The sequence below is a fragment of the Gastrolobium bilobum genome, unplaced genomic scaffold, assembly GCF_033153095.1.
Source record: "Gastrolobium bilobum isolate Gb01-03AN ecotype WA unplaced genomic scaffold, APGP_CSIRO_Gbil_v1 utg3986, whole genome shotgun sequence".
Classification (NCBI taxonomy): domain Eukaryota; kingdom Viridiplantae; phylum Streptophyta; class Magnoliopsida; order Fabales; family Fabaceae; genus Gastrolobium; species Gastrolobium bilobum.
In genome coordinates this window covers 59,246-86,417 of record NW_026895222.1, presented here as the reverse complement: position 1 = coordinate 86,417, position 27,172 = coordinate 59,246, and the positions used below count along the sequence as shown (strand labels likewise).

General features: G+C 38.0%; 1 protein-coding gene across 1 annotated transcript in view; it reads left to right on the top strand.

The window, feature by feature from the left end:
• Positions 1-26,400, top strand: part of LOC133300538 (mRNA-decapping enzyme subunit 2) — a 44,071-nt gene extending 17,671 nt beyond the window's left edge. Inside the window, exons 7-9 of the mRNA XM_061500098.1 lie at positions 25,065-25,168; positions 25,256-25,323; positions 25,818-26,400. Of these exons, the coding sequence (XP_061356082.1) occupies positions 25,065-25,168; positions 25,256-25,323; positions 25,818-26,002 (357 nt within the window). The 3' untranslated portion in view covers positions 26,003-26,400. The remainder of the gene's footprint in view (positions 1-25,064; positions 25,169-25,255; positions 25,324-25,817) is intronic.
• The last annotated feature ends 772 nt before the right edge of the window (positions 26,401-27,172 follow it).

Below are 27,172 nucleotides of genomic sequence, written 5' to 3'. Positions count from 1 at the left end.
GTCCTCCCTGTGGTGATATCCTGAATAACACAATGGGTAGGAAAAAAGGTGACAGCACAATTCATGTCAGTTGTAAGCTTATAAGTGGAGATAAGATTGGTAGAAAGCCGATGAACATAAAGAACATTCTTTAAAAATAAAGAAGATTGAATTTAAATGTTACCAGAACCCACAACTGATTTGTGGGATCCATCAGCTACAACTATAGTACGGATACCACTAGTAGGGTCATATGACCAGTTGCACCAGAATCCATAATCCATGAATTTTTGAAATCAGTGCAAGATGTAAGAAGAGATGTAGGGTGTGTGATCTTACCAAACATATTGATCAGAAAAATAAAATAATTTTCTCCTTTTCTTTTTCCCTATGAACAATACCGGTGAACAGTGTCGCGTGAACAGTGCGCGATGAACAGTGCGTTTTTTTGTGTGTGTGCTTGAGCTGTTCCGGTCGTCTGATGAAAAGAAACCTCTGTCGAATGATAGATCTTGAGAAAACAGAGTGAAACAGGGGTCCTCGCTGTCCAAAAGGTCTTCGGAATTTTTTTTTTCTGGCGGCGACGAGAGGCAAAAGGTTTTGGTTTTTAGAGGTAGTGATTTGCGGAAGAAGAGCTCTCAGAATCGAGAGCTCTGATACCATGTAAAGAACCAATTCAACCCAAAAGCTTGAGCTGTTAGGTGAGGTTATATTAATAGTTTTATATATCTCAACACTTATAACCAAATAAATGTTAAATAGAAAGATAAAGGCTTAAGGTACAAATCAAAAGGGAAAGTATGATGACCCCTTTCAAAGAATCTTGTTTGGAGTTTGGTATTATACACCAAAAGACTACTCTTTTTGCATCGCAATCCCAGGAGAGTGAAAAAATGGGGCATTGAAGGAAATGATGAATTCAATATTCACTACGTTCGGTTTACCACATATTTTGTGAGGGGAAGCCATTCTAACGACTAATTATATTATAAATTGAGTATCCCACAAGAATATTAAAAGTGTCACCTTTGATGAGTGGAAATGTAGGAAGCATACCTTGAATTATTTTAGAATGTGGGGGTGTTTAGTGAAGGTCACAAATCCTAATCTAAAATGGTTAAGATCGAACGAAAAATAGTGGATTGTGTCCTTTAGATATGCTCTTAATAACAATGCATACCAATTCCTTATGTCTGAGTTTTAGGCCTCAGAATATACATGTTACTATTATTATAAATCAAGAGATGATATGTTCTTCGAGAGCATATTTTTGTATAACAAAGTATGGGAGTCAATGAATAATGATGATAATAATGAGGAGAGACCTCATGATACTTTGACTATTAATGATCCTATAGAGGATGAGCCTACGTGTAGTAAGAGGCAAATGACGCAACATCCCTTGGACCATCTTCTAACATATTTGTTGGAAAATGAGCCTTGTACATACAAGGAGGCTATGATTCCAGAGGCACCATTATGGGAAGGGGCTATCAAAAGTGAAAGAGTCTACCATACTTGGGAGTTGATTGATCTTCCTCCTAATAGTAAGTCTCTTGGAAGTAAATTTATTTTCCAAAAAATGATAAAGGTAGTGGCACTGTTGATAAATGTAAAGTGAGGCTCATAGCAAATAGATACTGGTAAAGGGTAGGTTTTGATTACTTTGATACCTATTAATAGAGTACACATAACCTTATAACTAAATAGGATTCATTTCAGTTAGTTTAATTAGGCGGTTAGATTAGACGCTTCCAATGAAGCTTCTAGAATATTCACTCAATGTATCAACTATATAAGTCCTGTATCTTCTCAGATCTAAATCAATGAATTAAGTTGCAACTTTTCTTATAGCTATGCTTAGATTTTCTCTCACTTTCTCTTTGTTTCTTTCACTTTGATGGTATCAGAGCCTTCTCTAGGGCTTGATCCGTCTCTTCCTCCACAAATATGGCTTTCGCTTATGCTAATATTGGTGATTCCGCTTCCTCTACCTCAAACGAATCCAAATCTCCTTCGCTTTTCACAATGCAACTTTCTGTGAAACTCACTAGCAAGAATTTCTTGCTATGGAAATAGATCGTTGAACCACCTATTATAGCTCATCAACTTGAGTGATTTCTTGTTAATCCAAAAATTCCACCGCGTTTCTTGTCAAAACAGGATTGAGCTGCTGGAACGGTGAATCCAGTCTTCTTGGATTGGGAACGTGTTGATAAGATGTTACTAACATGGCTTCATTCAAAAATGTCAGAGGAGATGATCAGCAAAATCGTTGGCATTCAACAATTGCATCTCGCGTGGGATAAAATCCACCGTTACTTCAGTTCAGTTCATAGTTGTCAATAGCGGTTAGCGGCCGACCCCGAAAATGGTATAGCGTTATAGCGGGTAGCGGTATTGCCGCTATGGTGAAGTATTAATTCCATATATATTATACTAACAATCAAGAAACGAGGCAACACCGCTTTTAGTATTAATGCTCAAACATAAGAAGTCACACAAAATCAAACACATAATTCCACAATCAATGTCAAATACAAGGAACATAAAAGAAGAATCCAAAACTAAACACAAATGAACAATAAAATTGTCAAATAGTCAAGTACAAGAAGTGAACTAATGAAGAAAATCATCATCATCTCTGGATTCTCCATCAAATTCCAACATGGGAGTGGTGTAGCGGTGTCGCGGGTAACGGTATTGCCGCTACGCTACGCTGCTACCTTCCGCTACGGCCAATGTCACGTAGCGTCGCGGTTTGTAGCGGCCAACCGCGGCTACCCGCTACAGTAGCGGTTTAGCGGCGCTACGGGCCGCTACTGACAACCTAGGTTCAGTTACAAAGGCAAAGGCCAGTCAAGTTCATTCTGAGCTCAAAAATGATGGAACCTATTTTTATAAATCTGAAATTGCAGAAAATATAAATGGAGCCAAGTTCCTTACAAGATAAAATGCAGAAAATAAATCCAGAAATCTCAACTCCCAGAGATTCCCAATTTTCCCCACTAACCAATTTTGAATTCATGCACGCCCACACTACCATACTACCTACCTTTTATCCTATACTTTAGGAATATTCTAGAATAATTTCCATAACAAACTAACTAATTCCCTACTTTTAGGCCCATGGCCCATCAATACTCCCCCTTTAAAATTCACCTTGTCCTCAAGGTGAAGAGAGGAAATAGGTGATGTGAACAAACTTCCACCCGGATCCCATTGTTTGAAGTTTTTTGACCCCATGGTCAATTTCAGCTCTTTTGCAACATATACTGCCAATAAATGATGCCAAATTTCTAATTTCAGGATTCCCAAATTGGACCTGCCAATGAAATTCCAGTTCTGCCCTCCTGTCACATTAATACTTCTTGGACCATTTTTGTTAACTGCATATTGCCCAACACTTCCTAACCAGCCCAGCCCAATTATTCCCCATCTATTGGCTTGCATTTTAAAACTATTTGGGGCCATGCTGTAAAAATTGGTCACACGTGCATGATGACTCTCCTCCACCAACGATCTACCCAAACCCTCGTTTTGCTTTGCTGCCTTCTCTTCCAATGCAAGTCGCCGGAATCCTGTCCCCTGCCGCTCGCCGCTGTCCATCGCTTTTATACCAAATTGATGGAACCTATTTTTATAAATCTGAAATTGCAGAAAATATAAATGGAGCCAAGCTCCTTACAAGAATGCAGAAAATAAACCCAAAAATCTCAACTCCCAGAGATTCTCAATTTTTTCCACTAACCAATTCTGAATTCATGCATACCCACACTACCATACTCCTTACCTTTTATCCTATACTTTAGGACTATTCTAGAATAATTTCCATAACAAACTAACTAATTCCTTACTTCCCATGGTCCATCAAAAAACATCAAGAAAGTTGATAACACTGTTGAAGAATACCTGACACGAATTGATGGGCCTAAGATAATTAGTGATGGGCCTGAGATAATTAGTTAGTTAGTTAGTTAGGGAGTTATTCTAGAATATTCTCAAATAATAGGATATAAGGATGGAGTGTGAGGTATGCATGTATTCAATACTGGTTTAGTGGGGAAATTGGGAGACCTCTAGGGAACTCTTGAGACTAGGTATTTGGTTTGAGGGGGAGTTGAGGTTTTTTGGGTTTTTTTTTTGCATTTTATCTTGTAAGGAGCTTGGCTTTATTTATGTTTTCTGCCATTGTTATGCACTGTTATTGTATTTTTGCTAGTAAGATTGTACGGAGCTAGTCTCCAATTTAATTTGTCAATACAAAATGTCTCTGCATTCATTTGTCAATACAAAATGTCTCTGCGTATTGTTCCTACTCTTCGTCCTCATGTCTGGAATCTTCCAGCTCAGCGTCCAACAAGTTCTCCTTCCCAACCTCAGAGCCAACCTCTACACAAATTCTTAAGCATTTCTAGTTTGCACTTCTGAACAAATGGCGTTGGAATGGTATTTGAATTCTGGTGCATCTCACCATGTCACTTCAGATCCACAGACTCTGCTACAGAGCTCACAATTCACGGGTCCTGATCAAGTTTTTGTTGGTAATGGTTAGTGTTGGTTCTTCTAAATTCACCTCTTCACAAAATCCCCACACTGAATTTCAGTTGCATAATCTTCTTTTAGTTCCTTCTTTAACCAAAAATCTCATTTGTGTTAGCAAGTTTGCACGTGATAACAAAGTATTCTTTGAATTTCATCCGTTTGTTTGTTATGTCAAATTTCATCCTTTTCTTTGAATTTCATCCTTTTAGTTCCTTCACTAATTTCTCAAGGAATTGGGAGTGATCCGCAGCCTCCTACTCATCACCAAAATGGCTTGGTTGAGCGAAAACATCGCCAAATAGTTGAAATGGGCTTAACTTTTCTTGCTCATGCTTCAATCCCTTTAGGCTATTGGGACCATGCGTTTTTAACTTCTGTCTATCTTATCAACAGATTACCTACTTCAACTCTTGGTTTTCAAATTCCCTATCAACTGCTTTATCATACTTTACCTAACTACTTATTCCTCCGTACCTTTGGTTGTGTTTGCTATCATGCTTCAAATAGTTGAAATGGGCTTAACTTTTCTTGCTCATGCTTCAATCCCTTTAGGCTATTGGGACCATGCGTTTTTAACTTCTGTCTATCTTATGAACAGATTACCTACTTCAACTCTTGGTTTTCAAATTCCCTATCAACTGCTTTATCATACTTTACCTAACTACTTATTCCTCCGTACCTTTGGTTGTGTTTGCTATCATCTTCTTCGTCCTCACAACAAGCATAAACTGGATTTTCGCTCCAAAGAGTGTGTTTTTGGGCTACTCTCCAAGCCACAAAGGATACAAATGCCTAGCTTTTGATGGAAGAATATTTGTCTCTAAGGATGTTTTGTTCAATGAAATCAGATTCCCTTACTCCCCATCCCCCCCGCCCCAATCTCTTGCTTGTTCTCCATCCATTTCCTCTTATACTACATTTGGTCTTCCTATTTACATTCCATTTACTGCACCTGCTACTACCTTGCCTTCACCCAATATTTCTCATTCTCCAGCCTTGCCCACTGCTCTTACTAACATGTCATCCTCCCCTTCTCCTATTAGCTCTCCTTATGCTTCCTCATCTGCTCCTGTCCCCACCTCTGCATCACCTTCTTCTCCCACTGCGTCGTCTGCTAAGTCTTCATCTGCTTCAACACAGCAGCATCCGTCCTTCAACTCACAGGACAATGGGTCCCCCAGGTCAGTTCCCTCCCTATCTGACACTAGTAACTAGAGTGTCATTCCCGTCTCTTCTGCTTCCAGCTCTCCTAATAACCTGAGTATCACTCCAGTCTCTTCTGCTTCCAGCTCTCCTTCTATTGCACCTAGTCCTTCAGTCTCTAGTTCTATGTCCTCTCCTCCTTCTGGGTTAGAATATGTCCCAACTGTTCCTATTAAGTCTATATCCCCTACCCATTCTATTCATACTAGATCCAAAGGTCCTCCACCATCTGTTTTTTCTCCACAGTTGTTTCAGGCTATGCAACAAGAGTATGCTGCTCTCTTGGCTAATGGTACCTGGTCCCAAGTTTCTCTTCCTGCTTCTTGGAATCCCATTGGCTGTAAATGGGTCTTTAAAGTAAAGGAGAATCCAGATGGTTCAATCAACAAGTTTAAGGCAAGATTAGTGGCAAAGGTGTTCCACCAACAGCATGGTTGTGATTTCAGTGAGACTTTTTCACCTGTTGTGAAGCCTGTAACCATTCAGATAATTCTCACTCTTGCTCTAACTCGTGGCTGGTCTGTTCAACAACTTGATGTTAATAATGCCTTCTTGAATAGTGATTTAGCTGAGGATGTCTACATGACTCAACCTCCGGGTTTTGAGGTGGCTGACAAGTCCTTGGTGTGTAAACTTTATAAGGCTTTCTATGGTTTAAAGTAGGGCCCAAGAGCTTGGTTTGAGAAACTTGGTCAGACCCTACTCCATCTTGGGTTTGTTTCTAGCAAGTGTGATCCATCTCTTTTTATTCTTCAAGCTCATGGTCACTTCACTTATGTTTTAGTATATGTTGATGATATAATCATCATTGGCAGCAACACAACTTTTATTTAGAGTTTGGTACAACAACTGCATTCTCAATTTGCTTTGAAACAATTTGGGATTGTTGATTACTTTCTTGGTATTGAAGTAAAACATCTTCCCAATGGTCAAATGTTACTGTCACACTCTAAATACATAAGATACTTATTGTCTCGGGCTGGAATGGTTGAGGCTAAAGGAATCCCTATTCATATGCCCAGTAGTTGCAGGATTACCAAATTTGGTGGCAATTATGTTGCTGATCCTCACATGTACTGATCAATAGTGGGTGCCTTACAATATGCAACTCTAACAAGGCTAGAAATTGCCTTTAGTGTCGACAAAGTTTGCCAGTTTTTGTCTCAACATGTTGAAGAACATTGGACAATTGTCAAACGAATTCTAAGATATCTTAAAGGCACTTTGTCCCATGGCCTTCTGCTTAATCCAACACCATCTGCCACACCACTAACACTGGTGGCCCTTTTCTGATCTAGATTGGGCAATAGATCCAGATGATCGTCGCTCTACTTCGGGCTCTTGTTTATTTCTGGGTTCGAATCTCATTTCATGGTGGTCAAAGAAGCAACCACATGTTGCTCGGTCCAGCACAGAAGCTGAATACCGCAGTCTTGTTGTTACTGTCTCTGAAATTATCTGGGTTCATAGTCTCCTTCGTGAGCTTAATGTTCCTACACAAACTCCTGTTATTTACTGTGATGATCTTAGCACAGTCTCCTTAGCTCATAATCCAGTCCTACACTCTAGGACAAAATATATGGAGCTTGATCTGTTCTTTGTTAGAGAAAAGGTTCTAGCTAAATCATTGGTTGTAAAGCATGTTCCTACTCAGCTTCAAGTTGCTGAAACTTTCACCAAACCTATGTTTGCTCCCAGATTTTGTGAATTGAGAGATAAACTCAAGGTTCTTGATTATGTGTAGATTGCTAGACCACCTTGAGTTTAAGGGGGGTGTGATAGAGTACACGTCAGCTTATAACTAAATAGGATTCAGTTCAGTTAGTTTAATTAGGCGGTTAGATTAGAAGCTTCTAGAATATTCACTCAATGTATCAATTATATAAGTCCAGTATCTTCTCAGATCTAAATCAATGAATTTTGTGACAAGTTTTCTCAAAGCTATGCGTAGATTTTCTCTTACTCTCTCTTTTTCTTTTTCTTTGACCTATTCACTGGGTACACTAATTACATCAATAAGGATGTTAATTGCGTTAGCAACATTGAATGGACTAGAAATACATTAAATGAATGTAAAGATGGCCTTCTTGAATGGCGACAGAAGAAATTTATTTAGAAAAACTGGAAGGGTTTGTTGTTCAAGGATAAGAACATAAAATTTAATTGATTTATGGCTTGAAACAAGCGCCAAATATTCGCATGTGAAGTTCAATTGTGTGATGACATCGAATGGTTTCAAAATTAATGAATTTGATAAATGTGTTTATGTCAAAAACACTTTGGATTGTCATTGTGTGTGTCTATGTTGATGGCATGTTGATTATGGGTAGCGATATGATTATGGTTAAGGCTATTGAATATATGCTTACCAGTAAATTTGACACGAAAGGCATGGGTGTCACAAATATTTTTCTTTGGATTAAGTTCCATAGAACATGTGGAGGATTAGCACTATTGTAGTCTTAATACATAACCATGATACTTGAATTTTGACTGATAAAAATTCAAGAATATAGTTGTCATGTTGGAAAAGACTAGAATAGATATCAATTTGCAAATTGGATAATCATACTAGTCAAGCTAAGGAACATGTGGAGTATGCTAGTATTCTGAGCATTTTAATCTATGTTATGGACTACAACAGACAAAACATATATGTTACGCGCTAAGTTGATGTACAAGCAACCCAAATGGGAATCATTAAAAAGAAGTGATATGTATATCAGGTCACTTGAAGCATTACTCGAAGTATCTTGTGGTACTGTACTGGAAGGATTTTGTGATGCAAATTAGATCACAGTCTCTAGTGACACCAAGTCCACAAGTGGATAAGTGTGCACACTTGGTGGAGGCGTTGCGTGTTGGAAAAGAAAACATATATTAAGAGGTCGACCATGGAAGTAGAATTTATTGCCTTGGATAGAGTTGGTAGGGTAGCCCAAGCTTTGTAACTTCCTTGAGGGTAATCTGGATTAGCCGAAACAATGTTCGCTATGTGTATCCACTATGATAGTAAGGTAGCAATCGGAAGTACGAGGAATGTTATGTATAATGGTAAGTCTTGATGTACACATCAGAGACATAATACCGTGAAGCAATCACTCTCTAGTGGTATTATTACAGATCCGTTAACTAAAGGTATGACTAGAGAGGTAAATGGAAAATTTGTTTGAAGGAATGAGTTTGAGATCATTAAAATGTTGATCATTGTGGACACTTTAACTTGCACAGTGGAGATTACACGAACTAGGTTCAAAGAGACAACTAAGAGATAATCAACGGATAAACATTGTGTAATTTTTCAAAATTTACATTCATTCCTAGACAAGATAGTGCATGATTAAAGGGTATGCATGTGGGCTTTTAATGATTTCTGAATTTGATATGTTCAGATGGTGTATGATTAGATACATCATAATAAATCGCTTATATGGGTGTAAAGTAAGGGCCACTTCTATGAGAATATTAGGCCGTATTCTCTAAAGCACCCGCATAACTAGGAGATGTCCAAGGCTGAAATTGACACAAATAGAGGGCCTACGATGTCTGAGGAACAATTGTATGTTTTCTGTTGTCTTGGTTTACACAGAAGGTTGACGATTACAAGGCATCACCTCCACCGATTGATCGAGTAAATCCGATGTCTCACTAGGGACGATTAAAGGCATTGCGTCTACTGAACCTAATGCAATTGTTTCTTATTGAATAATCGCACATTGCATTGAGTCTCATATGCATATGGTCTCGATTGTTGAACTTCTTATTCATATGGGGGATTATTAGAATTCATTTTGAATTAATTATGCTTATGAATAAGAAGTTTTATTTGAAAAAGATGTTTCGTTTCGTCGTCGAAGGGATGTGTTGTTTCATCCTTGAATGCGGGTGTCTTTTAATTCGTGACCTTACATTTTTTATATATAAATAAGGAGTCATAATTTTAAGATATTAGTTTTTTCCTATTGGTTTCCATACTTTCTTTGCATTTGCATTCTTCTACTCTAGTGTGATCAGTTAGACAAAGGTTGAGTTTGATGGGGCTATTTTATGTGAAAGTGCCGCCACAAGAACAGAGGTAATCTGTTCTATCCCGAGAGACAATTGTTCATGAATCTTGGGCACCATAGAAAGGGCAAATTGTCTTAAGGATACAATATCTATCATTAGGCTCGGATTTTTTCCTTGTTGCATTCATATATTTCCGTACGATACGCTTTATCTTCGTGTTATTGCATGTTTTAATTTTTTGTGTGCATTTCATGAAACCACAAGTATTGTAGTGATTTCTCGAACATAGATTATACTCTCATTTGATAACAAAAATAGGCATTCTTGAAGGTGTAGCATATATAAATTTAAGTTTTCAATTTCTCAAATAAAAATTTCAAAGCAATGATTATTTAACCACAATAACCAAGTTTATCCTTCAAGTTTGTTTGTTTTTTCGTTGAATTATTTTGTCAAATTGCTTCTTAAAAACCAAAGTCTTTTTTTTCCCCTTTCTCAATAGCAGCATGTGCCAATGCTAGCGTAGCCTTTCCTATGGGTGAGGGTTCGAGAGTCAAGACCCCAATGAAGCCAATAAAATTGTGTTGGTGGGCAACCCAGCCTAGGGATATCCTTGTGACCAAAGGCTAGCAGCCCCTTAAGAGAGAGAAAGAGATAAATCATGGGGGAAGAGTGTGAGGATTTCTTTATTTTCTCTTCCCCATGATCTATCTTTATCTCTCTTAAAAGGACCATTCTTTAAAAAGATACACACTTTTCCTAATTTTAAATCGACATAAGAACCAATAGTAGACACTCCATGTATAATATCATACTCTAATGATTCAGGCCAACTATACTGTTTCTCATGTAATCAACTATGAGCTTCACCATCATCAATTTGTGGGGAAGATAATCCACAATCAATTGAAATAATATTAGGGAAATCTTGCCACCATATATAATTAATCACACTATTCCTCTGCATCTCTGCCAAATTTGTAAATGTAATGACAACTAGAGTGATATCTTCTCTTATAACATTCTTGATAGACGCCCTATTATCTAGGTCCACTAAATTGTTAACAGAGAAGGAGAAAAGCCCTTGACCAAGGGCCTTGACGAGAAAAGGCAGCACAAAGTAGCCAATTCCTACAACTAGATCTACTATAACCTCATATTTACAATCTAGCTTGGCCATCTGGAGCTTCTTAGAATGATTACCCTTTGAGAACATGAACTTTGTAGCATCAAAAGATTAGCTTATTCCATTTTCTCGATGATTGACCCAACCATTATCTCCAACAAGTATATGCAATGTGCTATCGCTTGTACCCTTTGCAACAAATGGGTTCTTGTTCGCAAATGTCAATGTGTCAACCAAGTATAGGAGTGATGGTTCCCGGGTGATTGGAAAAAGTATGCGACCTTGCCTCATCATAGACAGATCCAAGGCATCTCAGACTGAAAGTGTACGAAATGATTATCTGCTCTAGGTGAGTGCAGTATGAGGATATTGGTTTGATTTCATGAGACTTGAAGATCTTTGTGGATGTCGTTCTTGGCAAAGTGACGTTACAATCAACTTGGTATGGGCAATAAACATATATTTTGGGTTTGATTAGGCTAGGCATCATAATGGGCTTACAAGCCCAATTGTCACCCTTAAAAAAAAGGAAGGACTCGTGTCCTTGAGCTGATTTGGGAATATTTCAATAGTGGTTTGGGACTTATTTTTTTGGCCAGCAACTTGGCCCAAATTCTCTTTGCACCATTGCGACCTACTTTGCTCCATCCTCTTCAGACGCATTTGCAAACCTTTCTCCTTCCAAGATTGTGCAACAGAGAATCTTTTTCCCTCAAGAAAGTTCGAGTCCGGTGGTTGTGATGTCTTCGCCCCACACGCTACCTTAGCCAAAGCTTTATGTGCATCCTTGTCTCCTTCAATTTCCTCTCTCTTCGTATTCCTTTCTTCCCTTCTTGCACGCATCTGTTGATGTCGTTCACAGCCACACAGGGCCGGCTCCTCCTTAAACTTATGAAGATCCAACTTCGTGGGATGTGTTGACACCGTCACTTGCTCATCCTTCATTAGCAATTGTTCTTCTTTGTTTTTATTATGAAATTTCTTCTCCACACAACAACCTAATTTGGTTTTGTAAATGAAGATTTTGGTTATCCTCCACTAGAGTCTCTTCTCTCACTATCTTTGTTTTTTGTTTCAAAAATTCCAGTTCGTCTTCCACCTTCTGAGTCTCAATTGTCTCGTTCTCTTCAGAACCTTTGCCCCTCCTTGTTGGGACCATCCTCTAGAGTGACTCTTGGTTTTTCGAAGATGCTCATCAAGAAGCCTAAGTATCTCTATGATTTTCTTCAACTTGTCTCTCCTTTTTTACCTGTTTTCAATTTTTTTTTCTTGTTTTTAATTTTTTTTTTGTTTTTTTTTGGTTTGGGTTGGGTGCTTCTGGATCAAGAGCTCTGACACCAAATTGATAGAGACCTCAAATCTATAACCAAAAAATTAACAACAATTGAGATTTTCTGAATGGAAACGAAAACTTGTATCATTGATATGGAAAATCACAATGTTGGTAAATGAAGATAGCTAGTTACAGAACAAAATACTTCATGGTAAAATAACAAGTAATGGAAAGGGAAATTGCAGAACAACAAAAGCTACAAGACTGGGAATTAACATATTAGAAACATTGATATCCAGAACAATTCGAGAGGTTCTGGTTCTCTCCCAATAGCCCAAGAGTCCTAACTTTCCAAGATACCCTCACACACTTCACATTCCGCATCTTATACTCAACCTAACCTCTTTGAATATTCTATTCTCCCTGCAAAAGTTAGTTAGGCCACCTCATTGGTAGAACATAATCCCCTATGCCTTCATGTGTATATTCCTATCAGTAATACTTCTGCACTAGATCTAGCAACCACATTTTGCTTTTTACTTTTCCATGTTATTAGATTTCCATAGAGAAACATACAATATTACTCCTAAGGATAGGTTTCCTCCTCTTTGGAATAATAGTCCTCTGCCTTGTGTGCCTTTCAGGTATTGGAGAATCCTGTCCATAGCTCGCAGGTATTTCTCCCTCGGATCATGCATGAATTGACTAACAATACTAACTGTATAAGTTAAGATCAGGTCTAGTATGAGCTAGATATATCAATTTTCCCACTATTCGTTGATACGGTCCTTTGTCAACTAGAGGGCTTTCATTTTTACTTCCTAGTCTGTGATTCTGCTCAATCAAAGTACTGGAAGGTTTACACCTGAGTTTTCCTGCTTCTTTAAGGAGGTCAAGAACATACTTCCGTTGACAAATAAAAATGCCTTGTTTTGAATGAGCAACTTCTATCCGAAGAAAATATCTTAGGTTTCCAAGATCTTTAACTTCAAATTTAGCATTCATTCTTTTTTCCAGCGCACGTTTCTCATATATATCATCCCGCATTATAATCATATCATCAACATAAACTAGAAGAATAGTGGTCTTACCTTCCTGAGAATGTTTAAAGAAGAATGAGTGATCTCATTGACTTTGCTTGTATCCCAATGAAAGCATAACTTTGGCAAATCTTCCAAACCAAGCATGCGGGGATTGCTTCAAGCCATACAATGCCTTCTTCAATCTGCAAACTTTATTATCTCCATTTGTTGAGTTAAATCCTGGTGGGATTTTCATGTAAACCTCTTTTTCTAATTCGCCATCGAGGAAGACATTTTTCACATCAAATTGTTTCAAATCCCAATTAGAATGAGTAGCAAGAGGCAATAAACCTCTTACAGTGTTCATTTTGGCCACTGGAGCAAATGTTTCTTCGTAATCAATACCATATGTTTGTGTGTACCCCTTGGCTACCAGTCGAGCTTTATACCTCTAAGAGTCTCATCAGAATTATACTTTGGAGTATACACCCATCTGCTCCTTGCTGCCCTTTTTCCATTTGGCCTGTCAACAACTTCCCGTGCATTATTCTTCTCCAACGCATTCATCTCGTCATGCACGGCTTGAACCCGATTATTATCTTTTAATGTTTCATGTACTGATTTCGAGATTGAAATGGAGTCAAGTGCTGTAATAAAACTTCTATGCTGCATAGAGAGATTCTTAGAGGAGACAAAATGAGAAATAGGGTGTTGGGTACCAGACCTTTTCCCTTTTCTTACAGCAATGGGTAAGTCATCAGAATTAATATCAGGCTCAGGAATAAATGTAGTGTATTCAGTATTTACTAGCGGTTCAGGCGATTGCAGTTGCTGGTGGAGCAGTGTGGGTTGTTTCTTCCTTTGATACACTAGTTCGGGTGTCCCAACTTTGCATACTCTTTGTCGATCAATAGGAGGCATGTCACATGAGGAATCAGATCAATTTTCAATCTCATCACCTAAGTCTTCCTTCTTAACTTGGGTAAGAGATGTAGGTAACAAAAAAGGAGACTCAGACTTAAAGAAAATGGTTGAAGCTTCTATACTTTTCTCCCCCTGAAGCTGAGGGTTTTGAAAGTAGGACTCAGACTCATGAAAGCTAGCATCCATAGAGAGAAAGAATTTACGACTTGAAGGGTGGTAACATTTGTATCTTTTCTTGTTGGGAGCATAACCAAGGAAGACATACTTAAGGGCTCTAGGCTCTAATTTACTCCGATTTTGTTTATGGACATGGACGAAGGCAACACAGCGAAAGATACGAGACTGGAGACTGCATAATTAAACAGAAGGGAAAAAAGAGGTCATGAGATCAACAAGACTTACATGGCCAAGAACTCTGGAAGGTAAGCAGTTGATCAAATAGGTTATAGATAATATAACTTCTCCCCATTAAGAGTTAGGTACAGATGACTGAAACAACAATGCTCTGGTGACTTTAAGCAAATGATGATTTTTTCTTTCAGCAACCCCATTCTGTTGAGGGGTATCCACACATGTGAGTTCATGAACCATTCCTTTGTATTTAATAAATTGGGAAAGAAGATGATTAACATATTATGTACCATTATCTGATTTCAAGCGTGATACTTTTACAAAATTGGGTTTCAATCATATAATAAAACTAGATAAACAACTGTGTTACTTCTGCCTTATCTTTCATCAAGAAGATCCATGTTATCCAAGTATAATCATCAATAAAAGAGACAAACCACTTAGCACCAGAAATATTAGGGACCTTGGAAGGCCCCCAAACATCAGAATGAATAATGTTAAAAGGTTCAACACTTTTTATTTCACTAGAAGGAAAGGATACACGATGATGTTTTGCAAACTGAGAGTCATCACAATTAAAAGACTCAACAGACTGCAACACAAACAAAGATGGAAACATAGACTTAAGTAAACTAAAAGGAGGATGACCTAAGCGCTTGTGATGAAGCCAAATAAGAGAATCTGAAGTAGACTGACGAGTCATCAAATTCTGATTGCTGGTACCTTGTGCAGCAAATTCTGGAACTAGATGATACAACCCACCCTGCTCCTTAGCAACTCCAATTGTCTTCCCCGTGGTGAGATCCTGAAAAACACAATGAATAGGGAAAAAGGTTACAATGCAATTCAAATATGTAGTAAGCTTATGAGTAGAAAGGAGATTGGTAGAAAGTTGGGGAGTATGAAGGGCATTCTTGAGACACAAGGAGGGTTGAATTTTGATGTTACCAGAACCTACATCTGATGTGTGTGATCCATCAGCTACAACTATAGTACAGATACCTATAAGAAAAGTTGAATCTGAATATTATTGTATATTCAAGTGTGTATAACTGTACAAGAAGGCTCTCTATTTATAGAGACTAAAAGACCTAATGGGCTAAGCCCACAATCTAGACTAATTTAATAATAATAGACTAATATTATTTCTAACACTCCCCCTCAAGCTGGTGCGTATATATCAAAAGCTCCCAGCTTGTTACAAATATGATCTATTCGGGGACCTCTAAGAGCTTTAGTGAATACATCTGCAAGTTGATCATTGGAATTGACAAATGCTGTCTCGATCTCCCCTTACTGGATCTTTTCTCTGACAAATTGACAGTCAATTTCTATATGCTTGGTCCTCTCATGAAAGACTGGGTTAGAGGATATATGCAAAGCGGCTTGATTGTCACAAATGAGCTTTATAGGCTGTTGTTCACAGAGATGGAGTTCCTTAAGCAATTGTCTCAGCCAGATGAGCTCACAGGTTGCATTTGCCATTGCCCGATATTCTGCCTCCGCACTGGATCTGGCGACCACAGTTTGCTTCTTACTCTTCCAAGAGATCAAATTTCCTCCGAAGAGAACACAATACCCTGAGGTGGATCGTATATCTGAAGGAGAACCTGCCCAGTCAGCATCTGAATAACTAGAGATCTCTGAACTCCCTTTATTTGTGTATAATAAACCTCTTCCTGGCGCCTTTTTAATATATCAGAGAATTCTAATAACTGCATCCCAATGGGAGTCACAGGGAGAATCAAGAAATTGACTTGCAACACTCACTGCAAAGGAGATATCTGGCCTTGTCACAGTAAGATAATTCAATTTTCCAACTAGTCGGCGGTAGCGACTAGGATCTGGCAGTGGCTCCCCCTGTCCTGGTAATAGCTTAACATTGGGGTCCATAGGTGTATCAATGGGTTTACAGCCTAACATGCCAGTCTCATTTAGGATATCCAGTGCATACTTCCTCTGACAGATGGAAATGCCCCGCCTAGACTGTGCAACTTCGATCCCCAAGAAATATCGAAGTCTGCCAAGATCTTTGGTCTGAAATTGATTGAATAAATGCTCTTTCAACTGATCAATCCCGGTCTGATCGCTGCCTGTAATGATAATGTCATCAACATAGACCAGGAGATAAATGCACTGGCCAGAAGAGCTATGCCGGTAGAAGACAGAATGATCGGCTTTGCTTCTGATTAAGCCAAAGGATTCAACAACTGAACTAAAGCGGCTAAACCAGGCCCGAGGAGATTGCTTCAGGCCATATAAAGATTTCCGAAGTTTACATACCATTCCAGAACTCTCCCCCTGAGCAACAAAACCTGGTGGTTGCTCTATATAAACTTCCTCCTGCAAGTCGCCATGTAGAAAATCATTCTTAATATCAAGTTGGAGAAGGGGCCAGTGATGAATGGCGGCAAGGGCAAGAAACAGGCGAACAAAAGCCATCTTAGCAACAGGAGAAAAGGTATCCCCATAATCAAGACCAAAAATCTGTGTGTATCCCTTGGCCACTAAGCGAGCTTTAAGGCGATGAACAGTGCCATCAGGACCAACTTTAACTGTGAACACCCATCGACAACCAACAACAGATTTCCCGGGAGGAGCACGAACAAGACCCCAAGTGCCATTGGAGTGAAGTGCCTGCATTTCATCAAGCATCGCCTGGCGCCACCCTGGATGAGATAGTACTTCACCTGTGGTTTTAGGGATGGAAACAGAAGAGAGACTAGAAACAAAAGTAAATGTTGTGAAGAAAGTCTGTCATAACCCAAGAAAGAATAAAGGGGATGAGGATTTCGAATGGATCGAATACCTTTCCGAAGGGCAATGGGAGGAGTCTCTGATGGAGGATCCGAAGGAGAAGAGCCGACGGGAAAGGGCGATGTGTCATCAAGAGGCAAAGTCGGAGGAGGTGCAGGCTGACGACGCTGGTATGTGAGGAGAGGACGATCTGCAGGTATGGAGGTAATGGGTTGCTCCTCTGGAATACGGTCACCTGCAGCTGGTAAAGACAAGTCAAGAAAAGGAACAGGAAGGACCTGATCAACCTGTGACACTGGAGACAGAGTAGAGTAAAAAGGCTGCTGATCAAGGAAAGTGACATCAGCAAAAACGATATAACGCTTGAGATCAGGAGAATAGCAACGATACCGTTTTTGAAAACGTGTATACCCAAGGAAAATACATTTGAAGGCCTTGGATGTCAACTTGTCTTTACCTGGAGTAAGATCATGAACAAAACAAGTACAACCAAAAATATGTAAAGGCAGAGGATAAGAAGGTGCTCCAGAAAACAAAATACTGTGGGATACATCATTATTTAGCACAGAAGAGGGCATGCGGTTGATAAGAAAATATGAGGTGATAATAGCATCTGCCCAAAAATGGAGTGGGACGTTCATATGAATGAGAAGGGTACGTGCAGTTTCAACTAGATGTCTATTTTTACGTTCAGCGACTCCATTTTGTTGTGGTGTGTGGGGACAGGTAGTCTGGTGTATCGTCCCATGTGTATCCAGGAATTTAGAAAATTCAAGAGACACATACTCTTTTGCATTATCACTGCGCAAGATTTGAATAGAAGCACCAAATTGAGTTTTTATTTCTGCACAAAACTTTTGATAAATTGAAAATAACTCAGAACGATTTTTCATTAAATAAAAACTGTACAAGAAGGCTCTCTATTTATAGAGACTAAAAGACCTAATGGGCTAAGCCCACAATCTAGACTAATCTAATAATAATAAACTAATATTATTTCTAACAAGAAATAAAGGGGTCAGTGCAACAAGTCATATGATCCGTAGCACCAGAATTCACAATCCATGAAGTTTTCAAATCAGTACAAGAAGCAATAAAAGAATGAGTGCTTGAGTTCTTACCAGTCATAGCCAAAGTACCAGTACCTAGGGATATGCATGGGTCGAACCGAACTGGATTTTTTGAAAAACCTAACCGAATTGGTTCAATTCGGAAGTGGTTCGGTTCGGAAGTGGTTCAATTCGGAAGTGGTTCGGTTCGGTTGGAAACGGTTCGGTTCGGTTCAGAAATGGTTCGGTTCTTAAATTGGTTCTAAAAACCGGTTCGTTTCATGAACTGGTTCTTTAAAAACCGATTCGGTTCATGAACTGGTTTTTAAGAAATTGATTATTTTAAGGGCGGTTCGGTTCATGGTTCGGTTTAGTTTTTTGGTTATTTTGCACACCCCTACCAGTACCAGAAGGCTTACATAGTAGTTAATTGTGTCGCAATAGCGCCGCGAGCCGGCCGTATCGGCGTTGCAGTTCCTTGCCACACCGGAACGCAATAGCGGCCATTGCGATCGCATTTGCGGCCATATTGTTGTCTTAAGGCAAAATGTCAATTTTGTCCTAAATTTAAATGGGTAACAGAAAAAATTTAAGGGTTGTTTAGTCTATTCGCGTCTGTCTCTTTGTTACTTATGCTATCTCTGCCTTTAAAAAATGTTTCTTTTTGTCATTATTTCTATCATATATCTATTCCGCTAGTTCCGCAACCCGCTATAGCGTTTTTCGGGGTTGGTCACGAAATGCCGCAATCTGTGTTTGATAACTTTGAAGGCTTATTGAGAGATTTAAATATGGACCTAGATCCTTTGGACAACTTGACATCCATCATGACAGCCCTGCGACTTTCTTCCCCCCTGACAATGTGAAAAATTTCAGAAAGAGAAGGTAATTTTTTCTTACCAAGAATTTGAACTCGAATAGGGTCATATTCTGAGTTGAGGCCACGTTGGAAATCAAAGATTCGATTTCGTTCAACAGAAGTGGCCAGAGTGATTGCATTCTTGCTACACTCCATCTTCAAACTCTGGTACTGATCAAGCTCAGTCCATAACCCATTCAGAATGTCATAATACTTTGTCACAAAGAAAGAGCCCTTCTTGGTTAAAAAATCCTATTCCTCATGTCATAATAGGTGGCGGCATCTTGCTTCATTGAATAAGTCTTGCTAAGAACATCCCAGATCTCAAGAGTGGTAGGTAAGAACATGCAATGTTGACTAACCTCAGGAGTCATAGAATTCCATAGCCACGTCATAATAAGAGAGTCTTCGTCATCCCAATCAGAAAATTTTGGATATGTTTTGGCAAGAACAATTCCTTCAAGATGAGCAACTTTACGACGCCCTTTGAGAATGGTACGAACAAGTTGGGACCATTGTAGATAATTTTTTCCATTAAGACGATAATTCTAATGTAGAGAAGGAAGATCATTTGGAGAAAGAGTAGCCATCGTAACAGATGGTTGATGAGTTGGAGTGTCTTTGTAACGCTCCAATTTAATAATTAGATTGTTAACTTACTAATGGTATAAAAGACGCAATGAACCTCATTACCGTAGCGGAAGACTTACTAAAATTTTCGCAATTTATCAACATAATTTCATGATGCAACTTTTCCTTTTAATTTATTCCTACACTTTGCTATATTTATATTATATGCCTTGTTTCAATAAACTGTATAGTTCCATACCTGTACAAAATTTCAAATTAAATTCCATGTGATCATAATCAATGACCAATGACTATACGGATATGATAATTTATATCGTTCCGTATAGAGTCTAGCGGATAGCATAATGGCTGTAAACTGGACAACTAGGGATTATATCCCACTATTTAACCTTGTACCTGATAACAGACAATTCTATATCCAATGTACATAAACTGAAATATGGCTCAGTGCCATTCTGATTACGTCTACCATGTATAAACATAAACACAACGATCATGTATCTATAATATACAAATACACATAGGCAAACACATGCCTGTCAAAATGATTATCAACTATATACATGCATGATCAGATACTTCATGCACTAGCAAAACATGTCTACACAGACATTCAAAACAACCAAGTGTCTATTCTTGTTGAGTCCTCTATCCTCACTGCACTGGTCCTTTTCCCTTTGAAGGTTCTCCTGCTGCTGATGTACTTGTAATTTAAATTACAGCCCTACGACGGGGTGAGAAATGAATCCCAATAAGACTCAGAGTTTATGGAGTAGTCTCCTCCCATGAGTTCACTTTCTGCATGAAAGGCCAGATATAAAACATATAATACAACATGCAATCTTATCAATTTATATTACTGAATTAATACAGAAGCATTATACTTCTCCACTAATAATAATACAGAAGCTCTTGTACTTCCCATTGATAATGATACAAAAGCGTTTGTACTTCCCACTTGTAATATTACGGAAGCATTTGTACTTCCTGTTTAATAAATTAACACAACACAACATCTTGTATACTTATCTACTTGAATTATAATACATCACATCACAACATCAATGTACTTGTCTATATGAATGCTCATGAATGCACATGTATGCACATATACCAAATATCTCACTATCAATCATACACACATCTGAACCATCATCCATACTGGACTATGGTGGAACAACAATGAAGAGAAAATTCCTAAACTAAGAGCTTACCTGTAGAAACTCAAATCCAATGCTTACTTGAACCACACAAATTAATCCAATGCTTCTAAATCTTGTTCTTCAACCTATGTACCATCAAATTATAATTAAAACCAATTTATGCCACCACACAAGTCAAGGACAACTACCCTAGGTTTTTGGATTTATTACATATTACCATTTCCACCTGAATTGTATGTAAAACAAGGTTTTAAATACCTTAAGCCTACATACAAGACCCAAATAGGATTTCATATATTTTCTTTGGTTCTAATACTAACCAATCATCATTAAATGTCCTAAGGATCATTGTTTTACATAATAGCCCATGAATTGAACACTTGATTTGCACAATTATTTCAATATGGCCGAAATGCACTATTTTTGACAACATTGACATCCTGTGCCATTTAATTCATGAAAATTCCATTTCTTATCCAATTGATCTAAATTTTTGATATGTTATAATAGACACATGTACCTTTAATTTGCAACAAACCAAGCTTCATTTGGAGTCCTATAGTTTCATATATGGTTTTTCTAAAACAGCAGCCTCAAATTGACTTATAACCAATTAAAACCACGTGAAACATCATCATTTAATCATGATATTATCAAACCCTAACCCATCATATAATGCTTAATAAAATAACTTCCAACCATCAAAATCAAGATGTAATACCTTATTAAGCTTCCTTGTGAACTAGGCAACATTTTCCACCTAAGTACTTGTCAAAACCTTAACTTTCTCTCTCTAGATGAATAGTACCAGCCCTCTTTGAATGAGTGTTTCTCTCACTACAAGGCTCCTTAAGAAGAAAAGAAAGAGGATTTAGGTTCTCAAAACCAAAGGCTACAACTTTTGTGTAATTGAGTTTTTGCTAAAAATGACTTAAAACCACTTGAACTCTCAAGCTCTCTCTTCAGCCATGGTCACGGCTCCAAGAAGAAGAGAAGAAGCAATTTCGTGGTTGCCTTTAGGAGAAAGAATATGACCGGTTATGTATTGGAAAAAATCACTAAAGTTACTTAACTTTATACTTTACAGCTTTACATGAAAGCTTAATTCCTATTGGTTACTTTCATTCACATTAATCTTGTCATCATCTTATACAACATTCTAGAATTCTTACAAGTCACTTAGCCACCTCACATGTAGAAAGATGACTAGAATTGCTTACTTGTCCATTTGACACCTTTTGAACATTCAAACTTATCATTCATTGGTCCATTTGTTCAAGACTAATCAAACTTAATTCTAATTGGTTGGTCTTTACTTAACTTTGACCTTCTTGAATATAAAACATACAAGTCACAAAGAACTCACTCATGCATCAAAAATCATGCAAAGAATTCACAGAGTTAAGTTACTAACTTGACAACTTTGTATACGTCTTTGACTTAAATCAAATTCCATTGGTTATTTAATTTACATACTTTGACCTATTTTTAAAAATTAATCTAGACATTTTTTGATCATAATAAGATCACTTTGAACTCATGAAATTAACTATAGAATTTAATTACATCATCAAAATCAAGCTTTGAACTAACCTTGGTCAAATACCAAACTAATTCTGACTTTTCACGTAATGACATCTATGTCCCTACATATACCTTAAACTTATATTAGGGTCCTATTAGACTTGTCTGGCATTAATTGTATCCTTGTATATCTTGTCATCTTAATTGCATGATCAATGAACCATTACTTGACATTACTTGTCACAATTTCCTTGAACACAACTACTTGATCCCTTGTAAACTTGACTTGATCTTTTGAACACTTACTTGATTTTCTTATTTAGCCTAACTTGATACTAAGTGTTGTTATAGTCTTCAACACTTGACATAAAGCTTGCCAACAACAAAAACAAAAAACGTTAAAAAAGAATAAAAAACTTCGCCGGAACAGTGACAAAACACTGTGGGACCACTGGTTGACTGTGCCTGAGTCGAAATGCCAATGTAGGCACAGATCTAGACGCGCAAGGAGGAGGCGAGTTTGTCTGTCCAAGTCGCACGTGAAAATGATGTACCATCCGCCGCTGCAATGTTTGGAAGGGCGCGTCTGTTTCACGCGCGTGAGGGAACTTGAGCAACAGTTTCGAGATGGGTCCTTGACAGAGGAGATCGCCTCGTCGTGGTGATCACAATTGTGTAGATCGCCAGAACAGTAACTGGTGACAGTGGTCAACAGTGAAGATGATCTAAACAAATAGTGGTTCTCTCAGTCTAAAAGGTCCTCGGAAAAAATTTCCGTTGGCTGTTGGTGGCGGCGAGAGGCAAAAATAAGGGTTTTGTTTTAAAAACGGTAGTATTCTAATATAATTTTAATAGTTGTGTAATAGCTGTATAAGAGTTCTCTATTTAAAGAGACTAAAAGATCTAATGAGTTAAAGCCCAAATACACTTATAGAGTATTCTAGCTAATACAAATAATAAATAAATAATTCTAATATTTACAACAGTAATCATGTATGATTATTTCACAGATGTGAGAATTTGACCTAATTCAAACTAATCATTACATCTCTTTGGTTAATTTAATACATAAAAGCAACTTTCATTCACAGTCAAACAAAACTGTCTTTAAATTCTTTATAAATTTATATATCAAAACATAAATTAATTATTTCGTATTTGGTTGTCAATTTTCATGAAGATTGATTATACAGTACTTTATCAAATGGAAGCGTTTGACATACAGATACACTAATTAGTAATCTTGTAGATAATGGAAATTTCCATCTGGTAATAATCATACTTGTGAATAGCCCCGCTTTAGCGGAGTTGCGTTGCGGTGCAGTGGCCGACCGCCACAAACCGGGCCGCTACGGTCAAGCAAAGTGTAGCGGATGTAGCGGCCGCTACTGCGGCTGAATCGCGGCACTATTGCGCCACTATAGTAGTTTCTGCAAAAGTGTTATTGTTGTACAAGGAAGAGATTTACAACTTAGACACAAGTGAAAGTGAAGATGAAGATTTGGATGTTCATGATTTTAATTATGATTAGTTCCTTAAGTTCTTTGATTTTGACATTTCACTTAAGTGGCAGTTTGGATTTTGGCTAATTTTGCCACTTTATTTTGTTGTATTACATTATTTGATACTTTAATTCCTTCAATCTGCTTATCATTTGAATTTTAATGTTTGAAATCATTTATGTTTGAGTTTAAGATCCTTCAAATTTGTTTTTTATGTCACATTTTCATATTTTAAGTTTTATATTTGTGGAGTACAATTTAGTATATCACTTAGGTACACTTTGCACAATAGCGTTGTAGCGCTACCCGCTATAGCGCTATAGCAGTTTGGAGGGTCAGTCGCTATCCGAGATTAGTAAGTATGGTAATAATAACTCAGTCAAAAGGAGAAATATGGAATAAATAAAGACCCTGTAACTTGAATATATGCTGCTTTATATGGAAAACTTTTGTTCTAAACCCCAAAGTAATTCTGTGTTGAGCAACACTTTTAAGTCTTGTGTAAGTGTTGTCACAGTTCAATTGAATTTGATATTAAGTCTTATCCTCCCTCCAAGTTCTGGAAATTATTGTAAAACAAGAACATAAAGTGAAATGTAGAGAAAGGAATGACCCAATCCAAAGATTGAGCCCCAGCACTAGGAGGCCTATACCACTATGAATTCCAGTCAATTTTTGCCTAAACTCTCTCCACTCTCTTCCTTCCCATCTATCCTAATGTCCAATCTGAACTCTTTTGCTTCCCACATTCCTTCCCATGTAAGCAAGGTTGTTACAGCTCTCTTTGCTCATCGTTTCCTCTTATGCTCCTTACTCATTTTCCATAGGTAGTAGTTATATGTGGCCTGACATTGTTTTCTAATTTTTCATTTTTTAATTTTTCTGAAACATTGATATTGAATAAAGTTATGTGCATTTTATATTATGCTGTGTTATTTTATCCCTTGCGTCATAGGTGTGGACTAGTGTTGCCAGTAATTTTGATCTATATTACATTATTACTTTGAAATTTGGATCTATATTGTTTAGTTCTTGTACCTATATAATTGAATGTATTTTGTGGCTAAGAAATTTTGACATGATTGTTTTTTTGGGTTATTCTGTATTTAATTCATGATAAAATTATCTTCATTTGATTGACAACTGAAGGGAATCAGAATGCTGAGAAATTCTGTGTTATCTGTGCAGGAAATTGCATGGCAGAGGCTTGATGAACTCCAACCAGCAAGTGATGAAGTGATATCTCGTGGGATCACTGGCCTTAAGCTTTATATGGTGGCCCCTTTTCTGGCGTGAGTACAACCACTTATGATTTTGATAGTTTTGGTGAATGTCTCATGCGTTGTCAAAGTTCAAAAAGATTCACTGCCTTCATGCAGATCATTGAAATCCTGGATTTCAGCGCACCAACCGCCTATGGCTCCTAGATCTGATTTGCCTCTTAAAGGTACGTCTATTTTATCACAATGCAGGTTGGCTACAAACATCAGTTATGTTATTTAAACTGCCTGAGGTCATAGGATGAAGTTTAGTTGCTCAACTCCTGGCTGTCTCTGGGCTCGAGTTAATTTCCAGCAGCTAGTTCCATGTGTCGCATTACATTATGCATTGCAGTCATACAGCAGCCCATCATGATTGCTGATTTTGAAATTGAGGTACAGTTGAAATTTGAGAAGTGGGATGTGTCAGTACTGGAGGTAGTTAGCTCCGATGTTGTGCAGACTGCAGGTTCCTTTGCTACAAAAACTTTTGAGTATACAAGATTTGTCAACAGGCATGGGATTCAAAAGGAAAACCAACTGTGGATGAGCTTGCATAAATAAGTGTTACTTATTTCAAATTTAGTACTGCAGTGCATTTTTAGTTTGATCCTTGCAGATTTTCCGTAGTGTACATTCTTACAATAGTTAGGATTGCTAACTTGCCTTTACTTTTGTCCAGGGATTTGTGTGTGGAAAGCAAAGCACAGTTCCACTGGAAGTAGCACCATAATAATAGACAGCCAGCCAACAAAACCCGAATCTGATTCTCACCTTCTTGATGTGGGGCCTGGAAGGAGCTTTAGGAATTTCAGATTTGATACTGCCTTAATTTTTCAAGCAATGGAAGCTGCCTTTTCCTTATGAAGGTCCAGCTGAATTGATATTCCCCCATTTCACTTGCATGTCAATGTGGGTATAGTCACACTCTCCATGCTAGTTAGGTTGCTGTACATCATGATGTTTGTCAAGTTGTATGGTTGAGTATTATGTACATTATGTACAGTTAGTATTCCTACCATATAAGCATTCTAATTGGGCTATTATTTGTAAAACTAGAGAAACAGTCGAATGTAGAAGTTACGCTACTCTATCATTAGTACTCATTGACACATTAACGTGGTCTTCTGCTAGAATGAAACTGATTTGTATGTCATACAACCCCTTTGTATACTACAGACAACGTCACAGAGAATCATTTGCAAGGGGTGACTCAGCTTTGGAAGAGAATGTTCTGAATGAGGGGTTGTCAGGGGGAATTTGGTTAGAGGAGAGAAGAGGGGGGGGGGGGGGGGGGGGGGGGGGGGGGGGGGTGGTTCAGTTGGGTGAGGTGGCATAGGAAAAAGGGTTAAAGCAGGGGGAATGTGAGAGGGGAGGCTAGGCTGGAATTGGAACCAGCCTCATTGTCCTGCATTTGGTAGCTAATTTCTCAAATTGGAGTAGAATTGCTGCTACTATTAATTCTCCCTTTTCGTTGTACTTAGTTCCTTGATACTTTGTTACTTGTACTGTTTCTTATTTCATATATCAGAAAATCCAGTTTACTAGGCCAAAAAGTGTGTTATTTTCCTTTTTTTAATTCTTACTGAAATCCAGTTCTTAACAATATGGTAATGACTATTATAAATCCTTACAACTTTGCATGTGGTTTGGTGTCTCAGGTATAACAATTCTTGTAAAACAATTTTCTGAAATGAAATTATTTTGATGATCTTATGTAATGGGGATTCCTCTGGTTTATAACTATATATTTCGCCGTGTCTGTATAGCCTGTATAGCATTGGGTTGTTGGCGACAGGGATGTCCGTCTATAGAATTCTCCTTGGAAATTGATCTGTAGATTGTCTTAATACAAGAAAAAATTACACTTCTGGCTTTCGCACCACAAACCTCTTCCATTTCATGCTTTACTGCTTCAGATGGACCTTGTACCCTCCTATCTGCAAGGGATAGGATGCTGCTGAGGAAATTAGCAGACACTGCCGCAGGATTGCTTAGCCTTGACCAAGAATCTACGTCGGGAATGGAATATCTCTA